Source organism: Crocodylus siamensis, chromosome 1 (assembly GCF_052110815.1).
Source record: "Crocodylus siamensis isolate JL-2025a chromosome 1, ASM5211081v1, whole genome shotgun sequence".
NCBI classification, from domain to species: domain Eukaryota; kingdom Metazoa; phylum Chordata; order Crocodylia; family Crocodylidae; genus Crocodylus; species Crocodylus siamensis.
The window spans coordinates 59,826,742-59,848,010 of NC_143395.1; the positions used below are offsets into that span (position 1 = coordinate 59,826,742).

The window sequence follows — 21,269 nt, forward strand, 5'->3', positions numbered from 1 at the left end:
CAGGGGCTATCCATCCCCTATGCTGAGGCACCCTGTGCCCCAGCCAGTCAGGGAGCATCACATGAAGATGAGGGAGCAGACTACCCAGGGCTGCCAGCTCCTCCATTTCTGCATGTGGAGCCCCTGTGATGAGGTACCCTGCACCCCAGTCAGCTGCTCCCCACTTGGCTGGGGTGCAGTGTGCCTCACCATGGGGACTCCATCTGCTTTAGCACAGGGGTGCTGCAGTGGAGCCCTCATACTGAAGTACTTGGAGACAGGAGACCAGCTAGCCCAAAGCAGCCTGCTCCCCTGTCTTGAGGTATGCTGCACCTCCACAGCATGTGGATATGGGAGAGCAGGCCATCCTGGGTGGCATGCTCCTCTGTTTCTGTGTTTGTCCCAACACTTACCACTTTGGTGTGATTTGCCTTGCTTTTTTTCCAGGTGTTTTTTTTTTTTTTTTTTTGCTACCAGGGAATCCCAGTAGCAAATTTTGCCCTGGTGCTGTAAATTAGCAGCACTGAGCACTGATTAATGTACAACTTGTGCAGTTTGTGGTGTTATAAAGAGGTTTGCAGTGCCACAAACCACATGTGCCTACATGTCTGGATCCAGCCATAGAGTTTTTGATAAGGCCAGATAATCTCTACCTATGAAAATTTAGTATGATCAGACTTCTTCCAAGTCCTTACTTCAGGCCCTACAGTAATGATCTTGAGAAGTTCATACTTATGAGCATCATCTGAGCTTGATTTCATATCCTACTTACTAACCTTCCCCTCCATTCCCAATAACATAGGCCCTGACCCTTGTCTTCAGACAAATCATTCTTATCTGATATATTGCTGTCCCCTTGTTCTGACTTAATCTATATTAATTATAGCTGTTGTCATAAAAGGTAACAGCTTGACAGTGCTAAAAGTTAAAATCTTCTGTTTATCACTGACTAAGTATGGTCACTGAGAGTTCAAGCTTAGTTAAGCAAATGAACTTTAAAAATATTTGATTCATTTAGTTAGTGATCAATTTTATATTACTGTGGCAGTGCACTGGTTGTGCCTGCCATTTTAAGACCATGTGGAGCAGCCGGCAGGTGGGTTCAGGCCCAATTAGGTAGTCACATGACTGCAGAAGGCTGCTTGACTGAAGAAGGGATGGGCAGACAGAGTATAAGCCTAGATTCTGGGAGCAGGGTGGGTAGTTACATCTGGGGAGCTGGAGGAGTAACGTGACATGGCCTGAGGATTGCAGCTCCTGTAACACCTGAAGGGTAGGAACTATGGGGATGGAACAGGTTCCTTATGGTCCTGGATAAGACCGGAAACTGCACCCTGTTGGAGTTAGTTAGTGTGGTGGGGATGCCTGTGGCAGGGCAGTCTCCAGGACATGCCACACACTGGCCACACTAGTGAAAGGTGAAGATGAGATGTCAGAAAGCCTCAGCCATCACTACTTTGTGGTTCACCCCATAGAGGGGGAAGGCTTGGGGCCAGGGTCCACCAGGGGGGACCCAAGGCCTGAGGGATGAAAGGCCCAGAGAGGGGCCAAGGTCCACTGGGAAGGACCTGAGGCCTACAGAGAGTAAAGCGCCACCCAGAGAGTAGGGCTGGAGAATCATGACCCAGAGGCTGAGTGCAGTCCAATAAGGGGCCAGGGGAGAAGTGGATATGAATGCCATCTATGAGGCATGGAACATGGTGTAGGGGCAGTTTAAAGCCATGTGTTTGGCCCAGTGCATCAGGGCTACAAATGGGGCAGCCTCCGGCATTACTTCTGTTAATTTTACATCAAAGGTATGGCAGGAGAAAAGCAGGCCAGACTGCCCTAAATGGTGTGGGAGGGTGGGCACTGATATCTTCAGGACTGTTACAATTACCATATTTACTTGAATATATGACCTTGATTATAAGATGACCCCCCCCATAATTAGATTCAATATATGGAGAAATATACATTTGATATAATTTTGCAGGTATAGAATCTAATTATTGGAGGTTTGTCTTGAATTTGTCTCCTTTCCAATGGTACACAGTAGCCCCTTTTCCCTCCTCCCCCCCAAAAGTTTTTCTTCCTGTATCCTGTGCCCCTTTCCCTTACTGTCAGACACTGTTCTCTATTAACAAATAGAAGTGAGGAAAAAAGTTGAAGGAAATGTCCTTGTAATAAACAGAACTATAGCAATTGGCATATGGTATCAATAGATTTAGTGCATTGAGAATAAATGTATTTTACTTGCTTTAAAAGTGCTACAAGTTTTAGTAGAAATTCTCCAAAAACACACTTTTAACTAGCACACCAGCAGATACTTATATATAGCAAAAACTATGCATGATATTAGTCCAAAGCCAAAGGCTCATAATTTACTATATAGTTCACTGGACTGGGCCCCACCAGAGTCAACAGCATTTCAATCCATGGTGATTCCACAGCTCAGCACTACTATGTGCGAGTCCAGATACCGCCCCCTCGACCCCTCACAAAGGATCCATGTGATAATTAGCTTCCATTCATGACTTGAACTGAGTATTCTTGTCATGAGTCCTGGGATCCTCCAAAAATTGATATGCAGATGAGGTACAGGACAACCTGGCCTGGTTTCACCTCATGGAGGGCAGGATCATACTAATTATATACAACAGGTTTCATAGATTTCATAGACATCAGGGCTGGAAGGGACCTCAGGAGATCATAGAGTCCAGCGCCCTGCCCAAAGGGTAGGAAGTCAGCTGGGGTCATAGGATCCCAGCAAGATAAGCATCCAATTTACTCTTGAAGGTGTTCAATGTAGGTGCTTGAACCACCTCCGCTGGCAGACTGTTCCAGACCTTGGGGGCTCGGACAGTAAAGAAATTCTTCCTTATGTCCAGCCTGAAACGGTCTTACAGGAGTTTGTGACCGTTCAAGAGAGGTTGAGAGAGGGGGTGGGGGAAGGACAGAAGGATTCTAGGTAAACTGTTTGGGCCCTGTTTGGTGAGGCTTACCAGCCATTTAAGACTGGTGAAGAAATGAGAATCACTAGTTCAGCTCAGCTATGGGAGTGAAGAGGAAGTCAAAATGTATGCAATGTAGTGGCTCACCATGACTGTAAAAAGAGTCACTGTTGAGGGGGAACAGTATTCAAATAGATTGCACTGACCTATCCACGAGTAAGGTCTCATCAGTATGCTTCCCCAATATGGACCATGTGGTCTCCTGTAGCTTCTCAGAAATAATGATGTTCTTGTTAATTTCACTGCTGCTTTAGCAGTAAGAAGGTCAATTTCACTGAGCAAATGAAAGATCCAGGGAGCTTTTGGTTTGCAGGAAGTTCCCATGTTTTTGTTATTTTGACCAGATTGTTTATGAGCCAGAAACCCAGATTTGGAGTAAACACTAATGTTGATAAGTTTGACTAGCCACATAAATCAAAGAATAGTTTTTCCTCCAGGTTTGGAGCAGTATTTTATGGGATAAACAGATAGCTTATTTATAATCTCAAAATTCACTTTCCACAAATATTCAGTCATTTAAAACACTGTTTCCATGAACGTTCTAGCCAGAAAGCTCATTTGGTGGAATCTGGGATTAAAGTACAGAGTGCAGAGAAGTGCCAGTCCCCTTGGCCCAAATAAGCAGTACTTCTCCATAACTCCCCCCCTTCCTTGGCTATAGTGAAAGCTCACCATTCAGTTTCAATCCGCTTCAACCACAGACCAGAATATTCCCAGAAAGGGAACACAACCAAGAGAGAAACAGCTAAAGTGAACTTGATTTTTAATATGAGTAAATCTTTCTAGAAAATATTTTGTGGTATTTGTTCAGGCCTACAAGATCATCTAGCCCATCCTACTGCCTCGGGGCCTGTCTCAGGTAAGTGGACCTGATACTCAGCTTTGGTAAATTGATGTAGTCCCACAGAGCTATGCTCTTTATCCCTGCTGAGTCTTGGACCTAATGCTTTCATTATTAGTGAGTGCTGAGTCTAGTTTGTAATAGTTTAATACAGTTCACTGAAAGGATTATCCTGATACTCTACTTTTTCCCTTCTTTAAATTTTGCATTCTTTACAATTCCTCATCATCCTTACTCCATTCCCCTATCCAACTCTAAAAAATTTCCTCCTTTCCTTGGTGTTTATACATTTCAAATATTTTATGTTCCCCATTAGCTGCATCTCAGCCAAGGTGTCCACATTGTATTCTATAAATCCTTTCTGTTAAAATCATCCCCTCTAGACATCTACATATATCTGTGTTTATATGCCCTTCTCTGAACTACCTCCCATATATCTTTCTGACAATGAAGGGCATTTATATATGTGTTCCAGGGGGCAAGGGGGAATGCTTATTTAGAGCGGCTCTGAGAGTTGCTCTAATTAAAGTACCATGAGTGTCTCATGTATAAGCATCCCCATGTTTAAAAATGGCTCTGGGGGTGTTTTAACTAAAGCTTGTCAAGAAAGCTTTAGTTAAAGTGCCCCCACCACCATTTTTAAGTGCCGGGATCCTGATACATGAGACACTGGAGTATGCTGGAGCACAGTAATTATCACGCTCCTGCAGATCTGATTAATCAAGTCCGCTCTGACACGCTGTAATTACAGCACATTGGAGCAGCCTCACTGCTGGTATAGGCACTTGAAGTGCTTTTTTGTTTAACCCTACATAAAAGGGATAATTACTATATTTAGTTCTAAAAGAAGCCCCACATTTAAAATGGGGGGAAGGAAAGCCTCTTGTCTTAGAATAAGGAGAGGAGGGGGGCAAGTGGATGTTTTGTGGGCCTAGGGTTAGGGCTGTAGCTGCTGCCTGCCCACCCTGCTGCCTCTTCAGCCTGCCATCTCTCCCTGTAGCCCCTTGTCCCAATTTCCCCTCCATATAGGCTCTGCCCCTGCCTGCCCCTCTCCTTCCTCTTAGTCTTGTTCCATGCTGGCAGGCTCCGTTCAAGCTGCAGCCTCGGACACTGAGCGTGGCCCCAGCCTGGACCTGTAGTAGAGGTGCACAACCTGAATTGTTGCTATAAGGGCTGAGCTGGAGCAGGGTCTGGTGGGGAGGAGAGGGGAGGGGAAACAGAGGCTGGAGCAGGGTAGGTGGTATGAGGAAGAAGAGCAAAGGCTGGGATTAGGGGGAAGGTGGAAGCAGGAGTTTGGGGAAGGGAGACCAGACACTGCAGCAAAGGGGAAGAAGGGGGAACAGAGCTGAAGGGGGCTTAAGGCTGTGAGGGGGGGTGCAGACAGGGGGCAGGAGTTGGGGGAGGATGATTTAAAGGCAACCCTCCTATAATTAGATTCTATATATGGGAAATTATAATAAATTAATTTTTCCATGCATAGAATCATTATGGAGGGGTTGGGGGTGGTTCATCTTAGAGTCAAGTAAATATGGTACATTTGTACTCATAAACTAGGCTCATAGGCAATGCATTTTCAATGGTATACTTTATGGGTTTTCTAAGCTTTCTACAATGTAAATTGCACTGGGATCTAGAGTGGATAGACAAAGAGCTATCCAGGGGTAGCTGCTTGCAATAATTGCTATTATATTGTGCCTTGTTTCTAGGTTCAGGGAGCAGATAATGACTTCTTTGCATTGATCAAATGTTTATCCTGGGAATGGGAGCATTTTTTTTACCATGGATTTTTCCTAGGGTAATTTTTCCCAAAATTTGAAGCACTTACACTGGTGTAGGACATTATATCATCCTATTTCTCCTTGCTTACATCATGTCAAGTGAATGCATTGCTGTAATGGTGTAATCAGGCAGCAAGAAGGCACAGCAGCCCCCCTGGCTCTCCAGGGACCTAGTGGACCTCCTGTGGCTTAAAAGGAAAGCCTACAAAGGATGGGATTCACCTCCAAGGAGGATTACTTTGTGCTGGTCTGGTCCTGCAGGGAGCAAACCAGGAAAGCCAAGGCTGCAACTGAACTCCAACTAGCTTCAGGCATCAAGGACAACAAAAAGTCCTTTTTCAGATATGTGGGGAGCCGGAGGAAAAGCAAGGGCAACGTTGGACCCCTGCTAAACCAGATGGGGCAACTGGCAACTGACGCCCAGGAAAAAGCCAACCTATTAAATAGGTACTTTGTGTCAGTCTTTCATCAGTCCCATGGGATGACCATGCCTGCTATGGGACAGGGAGATCTGGGTGATGTGGATCCCCTACCCTCCATAAATGCTGACCTCGTGAAGGAACAGCTTGAGAAGCTGGATACCTTCAAGTCAGCCGGCCCTGATAATCTGCACCCCAGGGTACTCAAGGAGCTGGCGAGCGTCATAGCCCAGCCCCTGGCACAGATCTTTGAAAACTCCTGGCGCTCTGGTGTAGTGCCCAAAGACTGGAAGAAGGCCAATGTGGTGCCGATCTTCAAAAAAGGGAGGAGAGTGGATCCGGCTAACTACAGGCCCATTAGCCTGACTTCTATCCTGGGGAAGATCTTAGAAAAGTTTATTAAGGAGGCCATCCTTGAGGGACTGGCCCAGGCTAACATTCTAAGGGATAGCCAGCATGGGTTTGCTGCGGGTAGGTCTTGTTTGACCAATCTCATTTCCTTCTATGACCAGGTGACCTATCATCTGGACAAGGGAGAAGAGATTGATGTCATATATCTTGACTTCAAAAAAGCTTTTGATCTAGTATCCCACAATCACCTCTTGCCCAAACTGGCCAGTTGTGGCCTTGGCTCCACCATGATCCGCTGGCTGGGAAATTGGCTCCGTGGTCGGACCCAGAGGGTTGTGATTGATGGCAGTCACTCATCGTGGTGCCCTGTGACCAGTGGGGTCCCTCAAGGCTCTGTCCTGGCACCCATACTGTTCAACATCTTCATTAATGATGTGGAGATTGAAGTCAGGAGTGGACTGGCCAAGTTCGCCGATGACACCAAACTTTGGGGCAAAGCATCCACACCAGAAGATAGGCAGGTGATCCAGGCTGACCTGGACAAGCTCAGCAAATGGGCAGACGAGAACCTCATGGTGTTTAACACCGAAAAATGTAAGGTTCTCCACCTTGGGAGGAAAAACCTGCAGCACCCTTATAGGCTCGGCAGTGCTACGTTGGTTAGCACTACAGAAGAAAGAGACTTGGGGGTCATCATTGACCACAAGATGAACATGAGCCTGCAATGTGATGCTACGGCTACTAAAGTGACCAGAACACTGGCTTCCATCCATAGAAGCTTCTCAAGCAAATCCGAGTACAGGGAGACATCATTCTCCCCCTGTACTCGGCCTTGGTGAGGTTGCAGCTGGAGTACTGTGTCCAGTTTTGGGCTCCGCAATTCAAAAAGGATGCGGAGAAGCTTGAGAGAGTGCAGAGGAGAGCCACGCGCATGATCAGAGGTCAGGAAAACAGATCTTACGATGACAGGCTGAGAGACATTGGACTCTTTAGCCTGGAAAAGTGCAGGCTCAGGGGTGATCTGATGGCCACCTATAAGTTTATCAGGGGTGACCACCAGGATCTGGGGGAACATTTGTTCACCAGAGCGCCCCAAGGGATGACTAGGTCGAACGGTCACAAACTCCTGCAAGACTGTTTCAGGCTGGACATAAGGAAGAATTTCTTTACTGTCCGAGCCCCCAAGGTCTGGAATAGTCTGCCAGCGGAGGTGGTTCAAGCACCTACATTGAACACCTTCAAGAGTAAATTGGATGCTTATCTTGCTGGGATCCTATGACTCCAGCTGACTTCCTGCCCTTTGGGCAGGGGCTGGACTTGATGATGTCCCGAGGTCCCTTCCAGCCCTAATGTCTATGAAATCTATGAAATTTTCCCCTGCCCTAAAGCCAGGCTGTCCTTCAAACAAATCCAATCAAAGAAGAGTTTGCAGTATGGTTAGACATAGTCTACATAGCTTTTATTTAACTAGCTCACTTAGCAATGCAGTGATATAGTGCATAGATACCAGTGCAGCCTGTACAAATCTATCAGAGACCCTGGATGCTTGGGTACCTGAAGTTCAGGATTTTTTATCTTCAATGCATTGTTACCCAAGCTAGATCACATATATCTACAATGTTCAATTGCATCTCCTGACTTCAGTGCAGTCATAGCTAAGCTGGGTTGAGTTCAACTCCAGGTAGTGTTTTTCTGCTACAGTAAATAATTTGTCTGAATATTCTTTTTAGCAGAGAGGTGACTGCTGTTCTTTCCCCACTGAGAAGTAAACAAAGTTATCTTCTGTCACTGCAAAAGGAGCATTTCACACTTGTATTGCTTGAAAGAAAGTATGGACCTAGTCTGACTTCCATAAAGTAAAGTAGCAACATTTCCATTGATTGGAAGTGTTTCATTGACTGGAAGATGGATCGTGCCATATGTGGGCATTAAGTTATTAAATCTCTGTCTTTTTTCACTCCTTAGACCACTTCAAAGAAGGAGGTAGAAAAGAAAAGAGTAAAGGTGGCCTATAGTTTCCTTTTTTCTAGTGTTGGACCTCTGGGTTTTATATTTTACCTGATCCTGATTTCATAGATTTTACACACAGTGCCTAAACATAATAGGGGTTCATATGGCTTATTTTTAATAGGCTTCCTTTAAATTATTGTTCCCTACAGTGTGTATTGGCAGGAGGAGCACCTGAAGGTGCTCACTCGGGAAGCAGCAGCGGGAAGGAGAGGAGTTAGGCACACGTGTGTCCCGCACGCACGTGTGCCCCATAACTAACTTTTGACCCGAGGCAGCGGCGGCGGCGGCAGCAGCAGCAGCAGAGGAATCGGCAGCGGGGGCAGCAGCAGCTGATCCCCCGAAGGTAAGTGGGGCGGAGGGCCTCGGCACAGCTGAGCCGGATCCGGAGGGGAAGCCCTCCGGGTCCCATATAGCTGAGCCGGTAGGGAGCCGCGCTCCCGAGCCGCGCAGCGCGAACAGAGCGCGCAAACAGGGAGGGCTAGGGAGGGGACTGCCCCCCCAGGCCAGCAAGCCCCCTCAAGGGCTAACCCTTAGGGAGCAGGCTTCCCCGGCAGCGGATCCCCCCAGCAGGGGAGCGTAGGGGGCGGAACTGCCGGCAGGCACTTCCGGGTAGACCGAGGCGCCTGATTGGCCGTTAGAGCGGGGGCGGGAAATTCAAACCACAGGTTCAAAGCCGCAGGGTGACGTAGTTCCCTCACTCGGGAAGCAGCAGCGGGAAGGAGAGGAGTTAGGCACACGTGTGTCCCGCACGCACGTGTGCCCCATAACTAACTTTTGACCCGAGGCAGCGGCGGCGGCGGCAGCAGCAGCAGCAGAGGAATCGGCAGCGGGGGCAGCAGCAGCTGATCCCCCGAAGGTAAGTGGGGCGGAGGGCCTCGGCACAGCTGAGCCGGATCCGGAGGGGAAGCCCTCCGGGTCCCATATAGCTGAGCCGGTAGGGAGCCGCGCTCCCGAGCTGCGCAGCGCGAACAGAGCGCGCAAACAGGCGTGCTCTGTAAGAGCGCGCCGGCGTTTGCGCAGGCGTTCGCGCCGGCGGGCGGGCTGGGAGGGCCAGGAGTGGGACTCCTGTACGGGTAGGACGTAGACACAACACAGGTCTACAAACAGCAGCTTAGAATGGTGTCTACGAGGAGTGCTGCTAGGGCCTCTGCCCAGGGGGACAAGGCTAACCGGGGCTGGTCTGAGGCCTCCACCCAGACCGAGCCCATGGGGAAGCTGATGTCCCCCTACCTCCCGGCTTGCGGGGGATCCCCAGCAGGGCCGGGGGGGGCAGAGATTGGGAGCCCCCACACCTGTCCGGCAGGTGCCCGGCTTAGGGCTCTGGAGGCCCAGGTGAGGGAGCTCCGGGAGGAGGTTAGCAGGCTGAGGGGGATCAGGGAGGCGGAGGAGGAAATTGACAGTTATTTCCTTTCCCTGCAGGACCAGGCACCCAAGGAAGAAGCAGCCCAGGGAAGGACCTCCACGGCAGAGTGGCAGACGGTCACAGCCAGGACCGGAGCGGCTCGCAGCGAGCAGGTACAAGCTTCTCCAGTCCGACTGGAGAACAGGTACGAGGCCTTGGCGACTCTGCAGGAGATGGAAAGGGAGGAGGAAACCCTTGGGCAGGAAGAAATGCCACATTCTTCACATTCCAAACAGATCAAGAGATCTGAGAGGACCCAGAAGAGGAGGAGACGCGTGCTCGTCATAGGCGATTCCATCCTGAGAGGTATGGAAGGGCCCATTTGTCGCCAGGACCCTTCAGCACGAGAGGTCTACTGCCTGCCTGGAGCTAAGATTCAGGATGTGACGGAGGTAATCCAGGCCAGGATCAAGCCCACCGATTACTACCCCATGGTCCTTGTCCATGTGGGTACTAATGATGCGGCCAGGAGAACCCCCGATCACCTGATGGCGGACTACCAGGCTCTCGGCAGCGTGCTGAGGGAATTTGGTGCACAGGTGGTATTCTCTTCCATCCTACCAGTGAACGGACGTGGAAGACGGCATGAGAACTGCATCCGAGAGACCAACTGGCGGCTTCGGCAGTGGTGTCTCGAGGCAGGCTTCGGCTTCCTGGACAATGACCCACACATTACAACGAGGGACATGCTCAGCTGGGATGGGCTTCACCTGTCCCCCAAAGGTAAGCGTGTGTTTTCTTCCAGGTTGGCGGATCTCCTCCGGCAGGCTTGAAACTAGGCTCGTCGGGGGAGGGGAAGATGAGGGTGGGGGAGGCTGTGGACCACCAAACCAGGTGGCACCCACAAGGACAGCCCAGCCTGAAGAAAGAGAGCTTTGGGAACGTGAAAGGCAGGGGGTGGACAGTAATACGGCACAGGTAAGGAACGGGAAGGTTAGGGACAAAAAGCCCTTTAGGACTTGGAGCGAGGGGGTAGCAAAAGCACCAGTCACAGGGCTCAAGTGCCTATATACTAATGCTAGGAGCATGGGGAACAAGCAGGATGAACTAGCGCTCCTGGTTGCACTAAACGACTACGACTTAGTGGGGCTGACGGAAACCTGGTGGGATCCATCCCACGACTGGGCGGTACATATTGAGGGCTATAGATTGTACAGAAAGGACAGAGTGGGGAAAATGGGGGGAGGGGTTGCGCTCTATGTTAAGGAGCAATATACATCAACCCTCATCAAGACAGAATCAAAGGATGAGGAAGTAGAAGGACTGTGGGTTAGGCTACATGGGGGGCAAGGAGAAAAGGATTTGGTGGTAGGGGTCTGCTACAGACCCCCACATCAAGGGGAAGAAATAGATTTGGGGCTCCTGAGGCAACTCTCAGAGACCATAAAAGCTAAAGAGGCGGTGGTCATGGGGGACCTAAACTACCCGGACATCTGCTGGGAGACACAGACAGCAAAGTCCCACCGCTCACGCAGGTTTCTAACCTGTGTACAGGACCTCCACCTGACGCAGGAGGTACATGGTCCCACTAGGGGGAATGCCTTACTGGATCTGGTATTGGCAACGGGGGATGACATAGTAGGGGACCTACAGATCGGTAGCCATCTGGGGGACAGTGATCACCTAAAAGTACAATTCAACATAAGGTGTCGAGTGGGTAAGGTAACCAGTAGGGTGAACGTGCTGGACTTTAGGAAAGCTGATTTCAGCAAACTCAGGCGATTAGTGAAGGATGCACTGCAGAGTAGTAGTTTTGAAACGATGGGAGCCCAAGAAGGGTGGCTGTGCCTTAAGGAAGCTATCCTTCTCGCACAAAGCGAGACGATCCCCGTGCAAGGTAAAAGAGGGAAAGGGGCCAGGAGGCTTCCCTGGCTGACCAGAGAAATCCTGGGGAGACTAAGGGCCAAAAGGGGAGCACATAAAAAGTGGAAACAGGGAGAGATCACCAAAGAGGAATATACCTCTTCTGCTCGTGCTTGTAGGGAGGCAGTTAGACAGGCCAAAGCTACCATGGAGCTGAGGATGGCAACCCAAGTAAAAGACAATAAGAAATTGTTTTTTAGATATATAGGGAGTAAAAGGAAGGCCCAGGGAGGAATAGGACCCCTGCTAAATGGGCAGAAACAATTGGTGACGGACAGAGGGGACAAGGCTGAACTCCTCAACGAGTTCTTCGCCTCAGTGTTCCTAAGTGAGAGGCATGACAAGTCTCTCACTGGAAGTGTAGGGAGGCAGCAGCAAGGCACCAGACTTCCATGCGTGGACCCTGAGGTGGTGCAGGGTCACTTGGAGGAACTGGATGCCTTTAAGTCGGCAGGCCCGGATGAGCTCCATCCGAGGGTACTGAAGGCACTGGCCGACATCATTGCAGAGCCACTGGCGGGAATATTTGAACGCTCGTGGCGCACGGGTCAAGTCCCGGAGGACTGGAAAAGGGCCAATGTGGTTCCCATTTTCAAGAAGGGGAGGAAGGAGGACCCGGGTAACTATAGGCCAGTCAGTCTCACCTCCATCCTTGGCAAAATCTTTGAGAAAATCATCAAGGCTCACATTTGTGAGAGCCTGGCAGGACAAATTATGCTGAGGGGAAACCAGCATGGGTTCGTGGCAGGTAGATCGTGCCTGACCAATCTAGTCTCTTTTTATGACCAGGTCACAAAACGCCTCGACGCAGGAGGAGGGGTGGATGTCGTATACTTGGACTTCAGGAAGGCCTTTGACACGGTATCCCACCCCATACTGGTGAACAAGTTAAGGGGCTGTGACTTGGATGACTGCACAGTCCGGTGGGTGGAGAATTGGCTGGAGGGTCGCACCCAGAGAGTTGTGGTGGATGGGTCGGTTTCGACCTGGAAGAGTGTGGGCAGTGGGGTCCCGCAGGGCTCGGTGCTTGGACCGATACTCTTTAATGTCTTCATCAGCGACTTGGACGAGGGGGTGAAATGTACTCTGTCCAAGTTTGCAGATGACACTAAGCTATGGGGCGAAGCGGACATGCCGGAGGGCAGGGAACAGCTGCAAGCAGACCTGGACAGGTTAGACAAGTGGGCAGAAAACAACAGAATGCAGTTCAACAAGGAGAAATGCAAAGTGCTGCATCTAGGGAGGAAAAATGTCCAGCACACCTACAGCCTAGGAAATGACCTGCTGGGTGGCACGGAAGTGGAAAGGGATCTTGGAGTCCTAGTAGACTCCAAGATGAACATGAGTCGGCAGTGTGATGAAACCATCAGAAAAGCCAATGGCACTTTATCGTGCATCAGCAGATGCATGACAAATAAGTCCAAGGAGGTGATACTTCCCCTCTATCGGGCGCTGGTCAGACCGCAGCTGGAGTACTGCGTGCAATTCTGGGCGCCGCACTTCAAGAAAGATGCGGATAACCTGGAGAGGGTCCAGAGAAGGGCCACTCGTATGGTTAAGGGCCTGCAGGCCAAGCCCTATGAGGAGAGATTAGAGAAACTGGACCTTTTCAGCCTCCGCAAGAGAAGGTTGAGAGGCGACCTGGTGGCTGCCTATAAGTTCGTCAGCGGGGCACAGAAGGGAATTGGTGAGTATTTATTCACCAAGGCGCCCCCGGGGGTTACAAGAAATAATGGCCACAAGCTGGAGGAGAGCAGATTTAGATTAGATATTAGGAGGAACTTCTTCACAGTTCGAGTGGCCAAGGTCTGGAACGGGCTCCCAAGGGAGGTGGTGCTCTCCCCTACCCTGGGGGTATTCAAGAGAAGGTTGGATGTGTATCTAGCTGGGGTAATGTAGGCCCAGCACTCTTTCCTGCTTATGCAGGGGGTCGGACTCGATGATCTATTGAGGTCCCTTCCGACCCTAGCATCTATGAATCTATGAATCTATGAAGGTGGACTTCTCCCTGTGATTTACTTAATAAAATTCCCTTTGATAAAAATTCCCCAATGTTCTTTGCAGCCGAAAGGTTTTTGAACATTGAAGCTAAAAATACCCTTTTTTGGCCAGCTATGCTATATTTTTTGCCCTACCCACTCCCCAGGAGTAAAGCTAAGGTAATAAATTTGTTTGCAATGGAGAGTCTGTTCTTCTAAACTGTACATACCAGTACTTCCTGAATAAATGGGGCAGAAATTGAGTGTGTGCATTTAAAGCTGGAAGCCTGTGAAAGATGCAGATTTGCCCTTTCATCTGAAACGATGCATTTTATAAGCTGCAATGTGGGGCTACAAACCAGAAGAAATTAATTAAATTAGGAACAATGAGTATGCAATGCCACTTCCTTAACATGGTAAATAGATTTTAAAATGGCTCAAGAAAAATCATTCTCTGATTAAAGTTTAATAATTCCTAGCAGCTGGGGGAAATACCACATTCTGCTTTTTTCTCATTAAAAAGTCTCTTCCACTTTTCATCTCTTTAATGGCAGTTTGTGGGTAGGGCTCTGGCCTGGGATGCAGGAGAGCTGAGTTTTACTCCTACTGCTGACAAGTCATTTTCAGCACTTGGTAAGCCAAGGCCAGCAGGTGGGAGGGACTCCTGCATGTCCTCCAGGACAGAGCCAGCCCTGTCCCCTGCCAGCTGGTGACTGTCAGCAGTGACTGGGGGAGGAGAGAAGGCAGAACAGAGCTCCCCACAGCTTGCTGGCTAGGGTCTTGGGGAGAGGGGGCAGCGGGCCAGATCCATCCGGCAGGGGAGGCTTCCTTACCTCTCCTGCCCCTGCCACTTGACAGCTGCAGCATGGAGCTGCCTGGCTGGCTTTTTGCTGTGTCAGAAGCTGGGGTTGCAAAGGAAAAGAGCCCCCCCTTGCTGTGAACACTGCCCCCCCCCCCACAGGTTGCTGGCTGGGGCCTCAGGAAGGGGCTGGACCAGGTCTACATGGCAGAAGGGTGCCCATCCCTCCCCCACCCCAGTTCCCAGCATGGTGAAAAACCTGCTGGGCAGCCGTGCCTCGTGCCAGGCAGATTGTCAGGGGGCCCCAGGGCGGGTGGGGGAAGGGAGCCCCTCCTCTTTGCAGACTTAGCCTGGCCCCGCCTCAAGACCTCGGGCAATAAGCTGTTGGGGGGCGCTTTGCAGCAGGGGTACTCCCTTCCCCCCTGCCTCAGCCCCTTGACAGCTGCAGCCAGATGTTGTAGCCTGTGGCTGCCTGACCAGCTTTTTGCTACACTGGGAACTGGGCTGCAGGAAAACAGCCTCTCTGCTATGCAAACCTCACCCTGCCCCCACCAAGACCTGAGTCCACAATCTTGGGTGGGGAATCTATATTGCAGAGAGGCTCCATTCCCCCACCCCAACCTGGCAGTGCAGGCAGATGACAGAGCCTTTTCTGTCTCCTCTGATAAACCCTATAATTAATAAACATACACACATATACACACATGTATACACACACACACACACACACACACACTTACACAACGTTATCATTTAAAATACAGGTGAACAATAGAACAAAGCAGACCAGAGGATATTGATTGGGCAACCTTATAACTCTGTTTGTATATAAACTATTACTTCAAATTATTTACATAAACTGTAAGGCACAGTTCACAAATATAATCAGCAGTCCTGAGACTACCTGGGTGCCCTCCAGGGCAGGGGCCCCACTCCCAAGGTACCACTATAGGAAAGGAGGTGGGGGGAAAGGAAAAGGAGAGGAAGACCCTGAAGACTCCTAAGCTCCCCCGCTATCACTCAAGAGTGGCCCATATGGTGCCCCTTCACAACCCTCGGGGGGGGTCCCTCCCCTGTAGGGACCCTCTCTCCAGGGTAGCTTACTACTCCACAGTCCCGGGGGGGTTGCCTCTTGTTCTCCAGGTCAAGCCCTGTTTCCCACTGGGTTTTCCTGCCACCTGACTCTGCTGCCACTGTCCTGGCTTAGGGCCACATGCACCACTGGGTGTAGTGGGTGCTTCGCCTTGTGCTAGGGGTTGGAGGCTTGCACAGCCTTGTGCAGCACCAGGGCTTGGTCTGTTCCCAGATCCTCTGGCAGTGTCTGCACTGAGCTGCTGCCCCGTGCACTGAACAGCTGTAGACCCGAGCCACCTCAAGTAGCTCCCAGGGTCTCTCACCTCTGTGCAGCACTTCCTGCACCAAGCTCCCAGCCCTGTTCTGGAGGTTGAGGACCTGAGCTACCCCAGGGGCTCCAAAGATCCTGCTCCATGCACCGCACACCAGAGGTTGCATACCCAAGCCTCGCGCAGCTCCCAGGGTCTGGACACTATGTGCTATGCTGCACACCAAGAGCCTAACCGCTGGAGCTGTGCCATGCTCCCTGCTGATAGAAGTCTTCAGGAGCAATTCCTGGGCTACTGCTTCACCCTGCTGAGCAGCTCTCCTCAGCTCTTCTAAGCCCTGCTCTTCTGTCCTCTCTGTCCCTGACACATCTGCCCCTTGTGCTGGGCATACAACTCCTTTTATATGTTCCAAGGCTCTGCCCCTGAAGTCTTCCAGACCTGACAGTTTGCAGTCTTCAGTCAGGTCCCAGGGAGCTCTTGTCCACCTCCCTTCAGGAAAGCAGCCTGATGTTATTTCTCTTGCTGCTTCCTGATTGGTGGATGGGCTCCACCAATCAAAACAGCAGGATCTCAAGCCTGGGGTTCAACCCAAGCTCTGAAAGGTAAGCCTGCTACATTATCCTTAATTAATCCTAATTAATGCATCTTATTTTACTTGTTTGCCTACTCCACTGTTATCCCGTTGCTTTTTACAGATCCTATTATTCATGCTAAATAACATTTACTCATGTAAGGAGTCTTATATCTCTACCTCTTCCTTGTTCATCTCTGTTTTCTTTGGGGCAATTCAACTGCTGCTAGTCTTCACAAAGAATGAGGATAGAAGGAGCAACGAATATAGATCCATATATTTTTAGGGCCAAAAGACACTGTTTTGATTGTGTAATCTGACCCTTAACATTATACAGGTCATAAAATTTCTCCCAGGTTTCTGAATCAAACCCATCTACTGATAGAAAGACACCCAGTATTGATTTAGAAACTTCACTGAAGGCAGAAATCACAATATTCCTTACTAAGATATCTCATAGATCGACAAGATTGTGAACGAATACATTTTAAGCAAAAAAAATGAGAGTAAAAAATGTATACTTGGGAAATACATGCTACTGTGCGGTGGTTACTCAGCATTTATTTAATACTTGCATAAGCAAGTATTAAATAAATGTGAAGTAACTGAAGTTACTGGGTAGCAGTGCTGGCAAATGTCTTTTAAGTGTCCCTACTGCAAAGTATCCTAATAATACTACATAGTAGCATATTAGTACTGTCTGTCCTGTGATGTGCTACTGTGTGATATTATTCAGCTATTGCACAGTCAGTGTCTCATGTAGATAAGCCCACAAATGCATGTGTGAATGCTGTATCAATTGAAATATCAAGCATTGTAGTGTCTTTTTTGAGATTTAAAATAGGATAGCATCAAATTCATCAGCTAATTTCCAGTGGCTTCTCAGATTTATTATTCTCAGAACTTCTGAAGGAGGTGAAATTTAAGGTGTTACACGTTTGATAACTCTGACCATGTTTATTCTTGTTCTGCTTCTGATTCTATCATCGGTGCATTCTCAGAAGTCTTAGCTGAGAAAGTTCTGACCATTATCTCCAAAACAACTTGAGGTAATGTGCTAAAGATAAATGAAAATCAATGTAATGTTCTTGGGATAAAAATCGGTTGCACAGTCATCATCCATCTAGATACTTTTTGAGGTTTGAAGTATCTTGTTAACCTTTTTTGTTGTTCTTTTTCTCTGCTTTTGTGGGGTTTGGCTTGGACCTGAGGTGCAATATCATTTGTGGCACTTCATTTGTATCTATGACACACTTAATCTACAACATAGTACACTGTAATTATACAATTTGCCAAATAAATAGTTTTAAAGTACAATATGTCTGATTATTTGAAGTCTTTCAATTTATAACATAGAATCATAGAAAATTAGGGTTGGAAGGGACCTCAGATGTCATCTAGTCCAGCCCCCTGCTTAAAGCAGGACCATTGCAAACTATGTCATCCTACCCAAGACTTTGTCTACCCAGGTTTTAAAAAACCTCCAATGATGGAGATGCCATAACCTGTGTGACCTAATAAAAGGAATCCTAAATGTGATCTTGTCTCAAAACGAACAGCAGTGAGTCTTGCAATGAGTCATGTTGAAACAGTAAAAGGGCATTACAAACCTCTCAAAAACATATGCTCACTAGCACCACAGGTGAAAGGGACTTTGGGGTCATGATTGACCACAAGATGAACATGAGCCACCAATGCAATGTCACAGCTGGTAAAGCAAACAAACCTCTGACTTGTATCCACAGATGCTTCTCAAGCAAATCTCAGTATGTCATCTTCCTGTTGTACTCGGCCTTGGTGAGGCTGCAGGTGGAGTACTGCATCCAGTTCTGGGCTACACAATTCAAAAAGGATGTGGAGAAGCTTGAGAGAGTCCAGAGGAGAGTTGTGTGCTTGATCAGAAGGCAGGAGAACAGGCCTTATGAAAAGAGGCAGAGAGCCATGGGGCTCTTCAGCCTGGAAAAGCGCAGGCTCAGGGGTGACTTGGTGGCAGCCTGTAAGTGCAAAAGGGGTGTGCATCAGGATTTTGGGGAATGCCTGTTCACCAGAGTGCCCCAAAGGATGACACGGTCCAATGGTCCTCCAAGACCATTTTAGGTTGGACATAAGGAAGATTCGCAAGCACCTACTCTGGACTCTTTTAAGAAACATTTGGACACGTATCTTGCTGGGATCCTTTGACCCTAGCTGACTTCCTGCCCCTGGGGCAGGGGGCTGGACTCAATGATCTTCTGAGGTCCCTTACAGCCCTAATGTCTAGGAAATCTATGAATTCCTATAAATCTGACTTTTACATATAAAAAGACACATGAAAACCCCTACTGCCTCCTCACAGCTCTATTTTGAGCATATTAGTGTAGAAGGGAATTTACTAGAGGATGTCATTCTAGACACATGAGTTCTTATGGAGAGCCGCACTGTATACATAGGGTTCAGGGCATACTTTCAAAGAGTAGTAGAAAACTATCTGAAAATACCACTGAGCAACTGTCTGCTCAGAACATTGGGCCAGCATCCAGAGAAGAAAGTAAAGAATGATACGCAGGCAGGATGCCAACGTATGGATTCAGCTAGAGACACTCAACAAAAACTGACAAAATATACACCAAGGGGCCATGTCCAGACAAGCAGGGAGAATGCACTTGCAATGGCACAAATAGTAGCAGCATAAATTTGTGCTGCTACTTTGTGCCTCAGCACTTGTCCCTGTATGTGCACTTTGTTGTGGGTCAAATTGTCCCGCTGTGGGCAAATTGCCCTTGCCGAGCTCCCAGAGTGCTGGAGCAGGTGGTGCACAAATGGAGCATAGAGATCATAGAATCAGAGAAGTAGGGTTGGAAGGGACCTTGTAGATCTTCAAGTCTGACCCCCTGCCTGGGCAGGAGAAAAAACTGGGCTCAAATGATCTCAGCTAGGTAGGCATCAAGCCTCCTCTTAAAGACCCCCAGGGTAGGAGCCAGCACCACTTCTCTTGGAAGTTGGTTTCAGCTCCTAGCCGCCCTGACTGAAGTAGTTCTTACGGATGTCTAATCTAAACCTACTCTCCAACAACTTGTAGTCGTTATTTCTTGCTATGCCAGGGGGTGCTAGGGGAAACAAGATGCTTTGGCTGGCAACCAGAGGATCTCAAGGGAGGACCAAGCCTCCGTTTCTTCTAGCTCATGCTGTTGTAGCATGTTCTATGCTGCTTTTTTTGCTACCAGGAAACCTCAGTAGCAAATTCTGCCCCGTGCTGCAAATTTGCAGTGTGGGGCATGTTTTAACATGCCACACATGCGGATTGTGCTATCACAAAGAGGCTTATGGTGCCAGAAGCCACACACCCCTGCTCACCTGGACAAAACCAGTGAGAGTATCTCACCTCAGCTATGACCCTTTTACCTTGCTGCAAGCCAGTGCCAGGCTGCTGTAACTTAGACAGCTCTCCATGTTATGCACCAGTCCTTTCAGCAGTTCAAAATAAGGAAAACATGAATGTGTCTTAAATTATCTGAGCTTTTTAACTTATAAAAATAAAACAAGAAAATACCAGGCTTTCTTTCTGGTACCCTAGATCTGCTACCTACTCAAGGTTTAGGACTGTTCTCTATTGACACATCTCTCTGTACCAGTGCACTGGTGTGTTGCCATTAAGGCACCTTCACAGGAGGCTTCACAGAATACATCGGATCTTCAAGAAGATCCTGGAAATCAGGGATCACAGGAATGATGGAGACAGGTATCACCCTGACTACAGAAATGCTTTTCTCTGATAAAATACCACCAATAGTTATCCCTCACTGCTGATCCTAATCTACAGTTACGTATTCTTGTGCATCAACCCTTTGCTTCTCAGGGCATAAACAAGTAGGGCATTACCCAGTCACCTCAGCAGCAACCTTTGCTAGGAAGGATATAAAGCACTGGTTGGCCATGTTTTCTGGTGGCAGGTCAGAATGACCCAACATGGAACAAAGCTGGACCAGCACTAGGAACTAGCTGCCACCACTATCACTTCTGTCTACTGCCAGCTGCAGCATCCCCTCCACCAAATGCTGCCAACCCCTCTCACTGCTGAACACCACCAAAGCCCCCAACTCGATAGGCTGGATCCAATGACTCTGCAGGCCAGATCTGGCACTGCCAGCCCCTGATAAAAAGGCAATACACTACTTGGACTGCCTGTAAATATTACATGTCCGTGAAAAGCAACCTAGAAAATGTAGACAACCACAAGCTTATCATCTGCGTCACAGGGCACTCAAGTTGGATCTTGAAATAACCTTTTCTAAAGGAATGTCAACAATAAGCAGCTGCTTGCTCTTACTCAATTTGTCCTGCATTGTCTAATCTTGCCAGGCTGCAGTGAGGAAAGATATCTAAATCTGCCTGAATATTTCGTCAGTTTCCTAGGGCTCCTGGCTCCTCTGTACTCTTTTCAGGTCATGCCTAAGTGTAGCAGTTATTATGGCTGTCCATGGGCATTCAGAACTAAATAACACTAGCCAGAAGCATGGGGGACAATGCTGCCAGACTGGCAGGCACAGAATATATTGTAAACATAAAGTAAACCTATGCATTCATTTCCATTAGCAGATTCAACAGAAAATAGCTTTAAATCCACCCTTGTACTTTCAACACATTCACATAACTCACAGAAGTGACGGTGCATAACTGTCTCCTTACCTATTCTTCCTCCAAAACCTGCAATAATGAATATGGTCACCAAATCCATACCTGAGCCTCAAAATTAACCTGTCCCTCCTTTTTCTGTCCTCCTGCCCCCTACATTATCTATCTGTTTATGTTTATAATACCTCTTCTCTAGTAAAAGAAGGTATGGGTATTCTGCCTTTCAGCCCAGTACCTATCCCTAACTTCTCTTTTCTAATATATAATACTCTCTCCTGTTTTTATTGTATACAAATACTTTTGTGAAACACTTCAGAGCAGTTTTCTTCT

At 48.4% G+C, this 21,269-nt stretch overlaps 1 protein-coding gene across 6 annotated transcripts in view; it reads left to right on the top strand.

Moving 5' to 3' along the window:
• Positions 1-12,566, top strand: part of LOC149872831 (uncharacterized) — a 22,544-nt gene extending 9,978 nt beyond the window's left edge. Inside the window, exons 2-6 of one of the 6 annotated variants that reach the window (XR_016439809.1) lie at positions 8,521-9,227; positions 9,791-9,886; positions 10,010-10,165; positions 10,338-10,496; positions 12,426-12,553. Coding sequence is in view for 1 of the 6 variants with exons in the window: in XM_090031395.1 (XP_089887521.1) it covers positions 9,488-9,886; positions 10,010-10,079; positions 10,338-10,496; positions 12,426-12,493 (696 nt within the window). In the remaining 5 variants the exon portion in view is untranslated. Of the gene's footprint in view, positions 1-8,520; positions 9,228-9,266; positions 9,919-10,009; positions 10,166-10,337; positions 10,497-12,425 lie in introns of those variants that run through there. The other 5 variants (XR_016439807.1, XM_090031395.1, XR_016439810.1 and 2 more) reach the window with 5 other exon arrangements.
• The last annotated feature ends 8,703 nt before the right edge of the window (positions 12,567-21,269 follow it).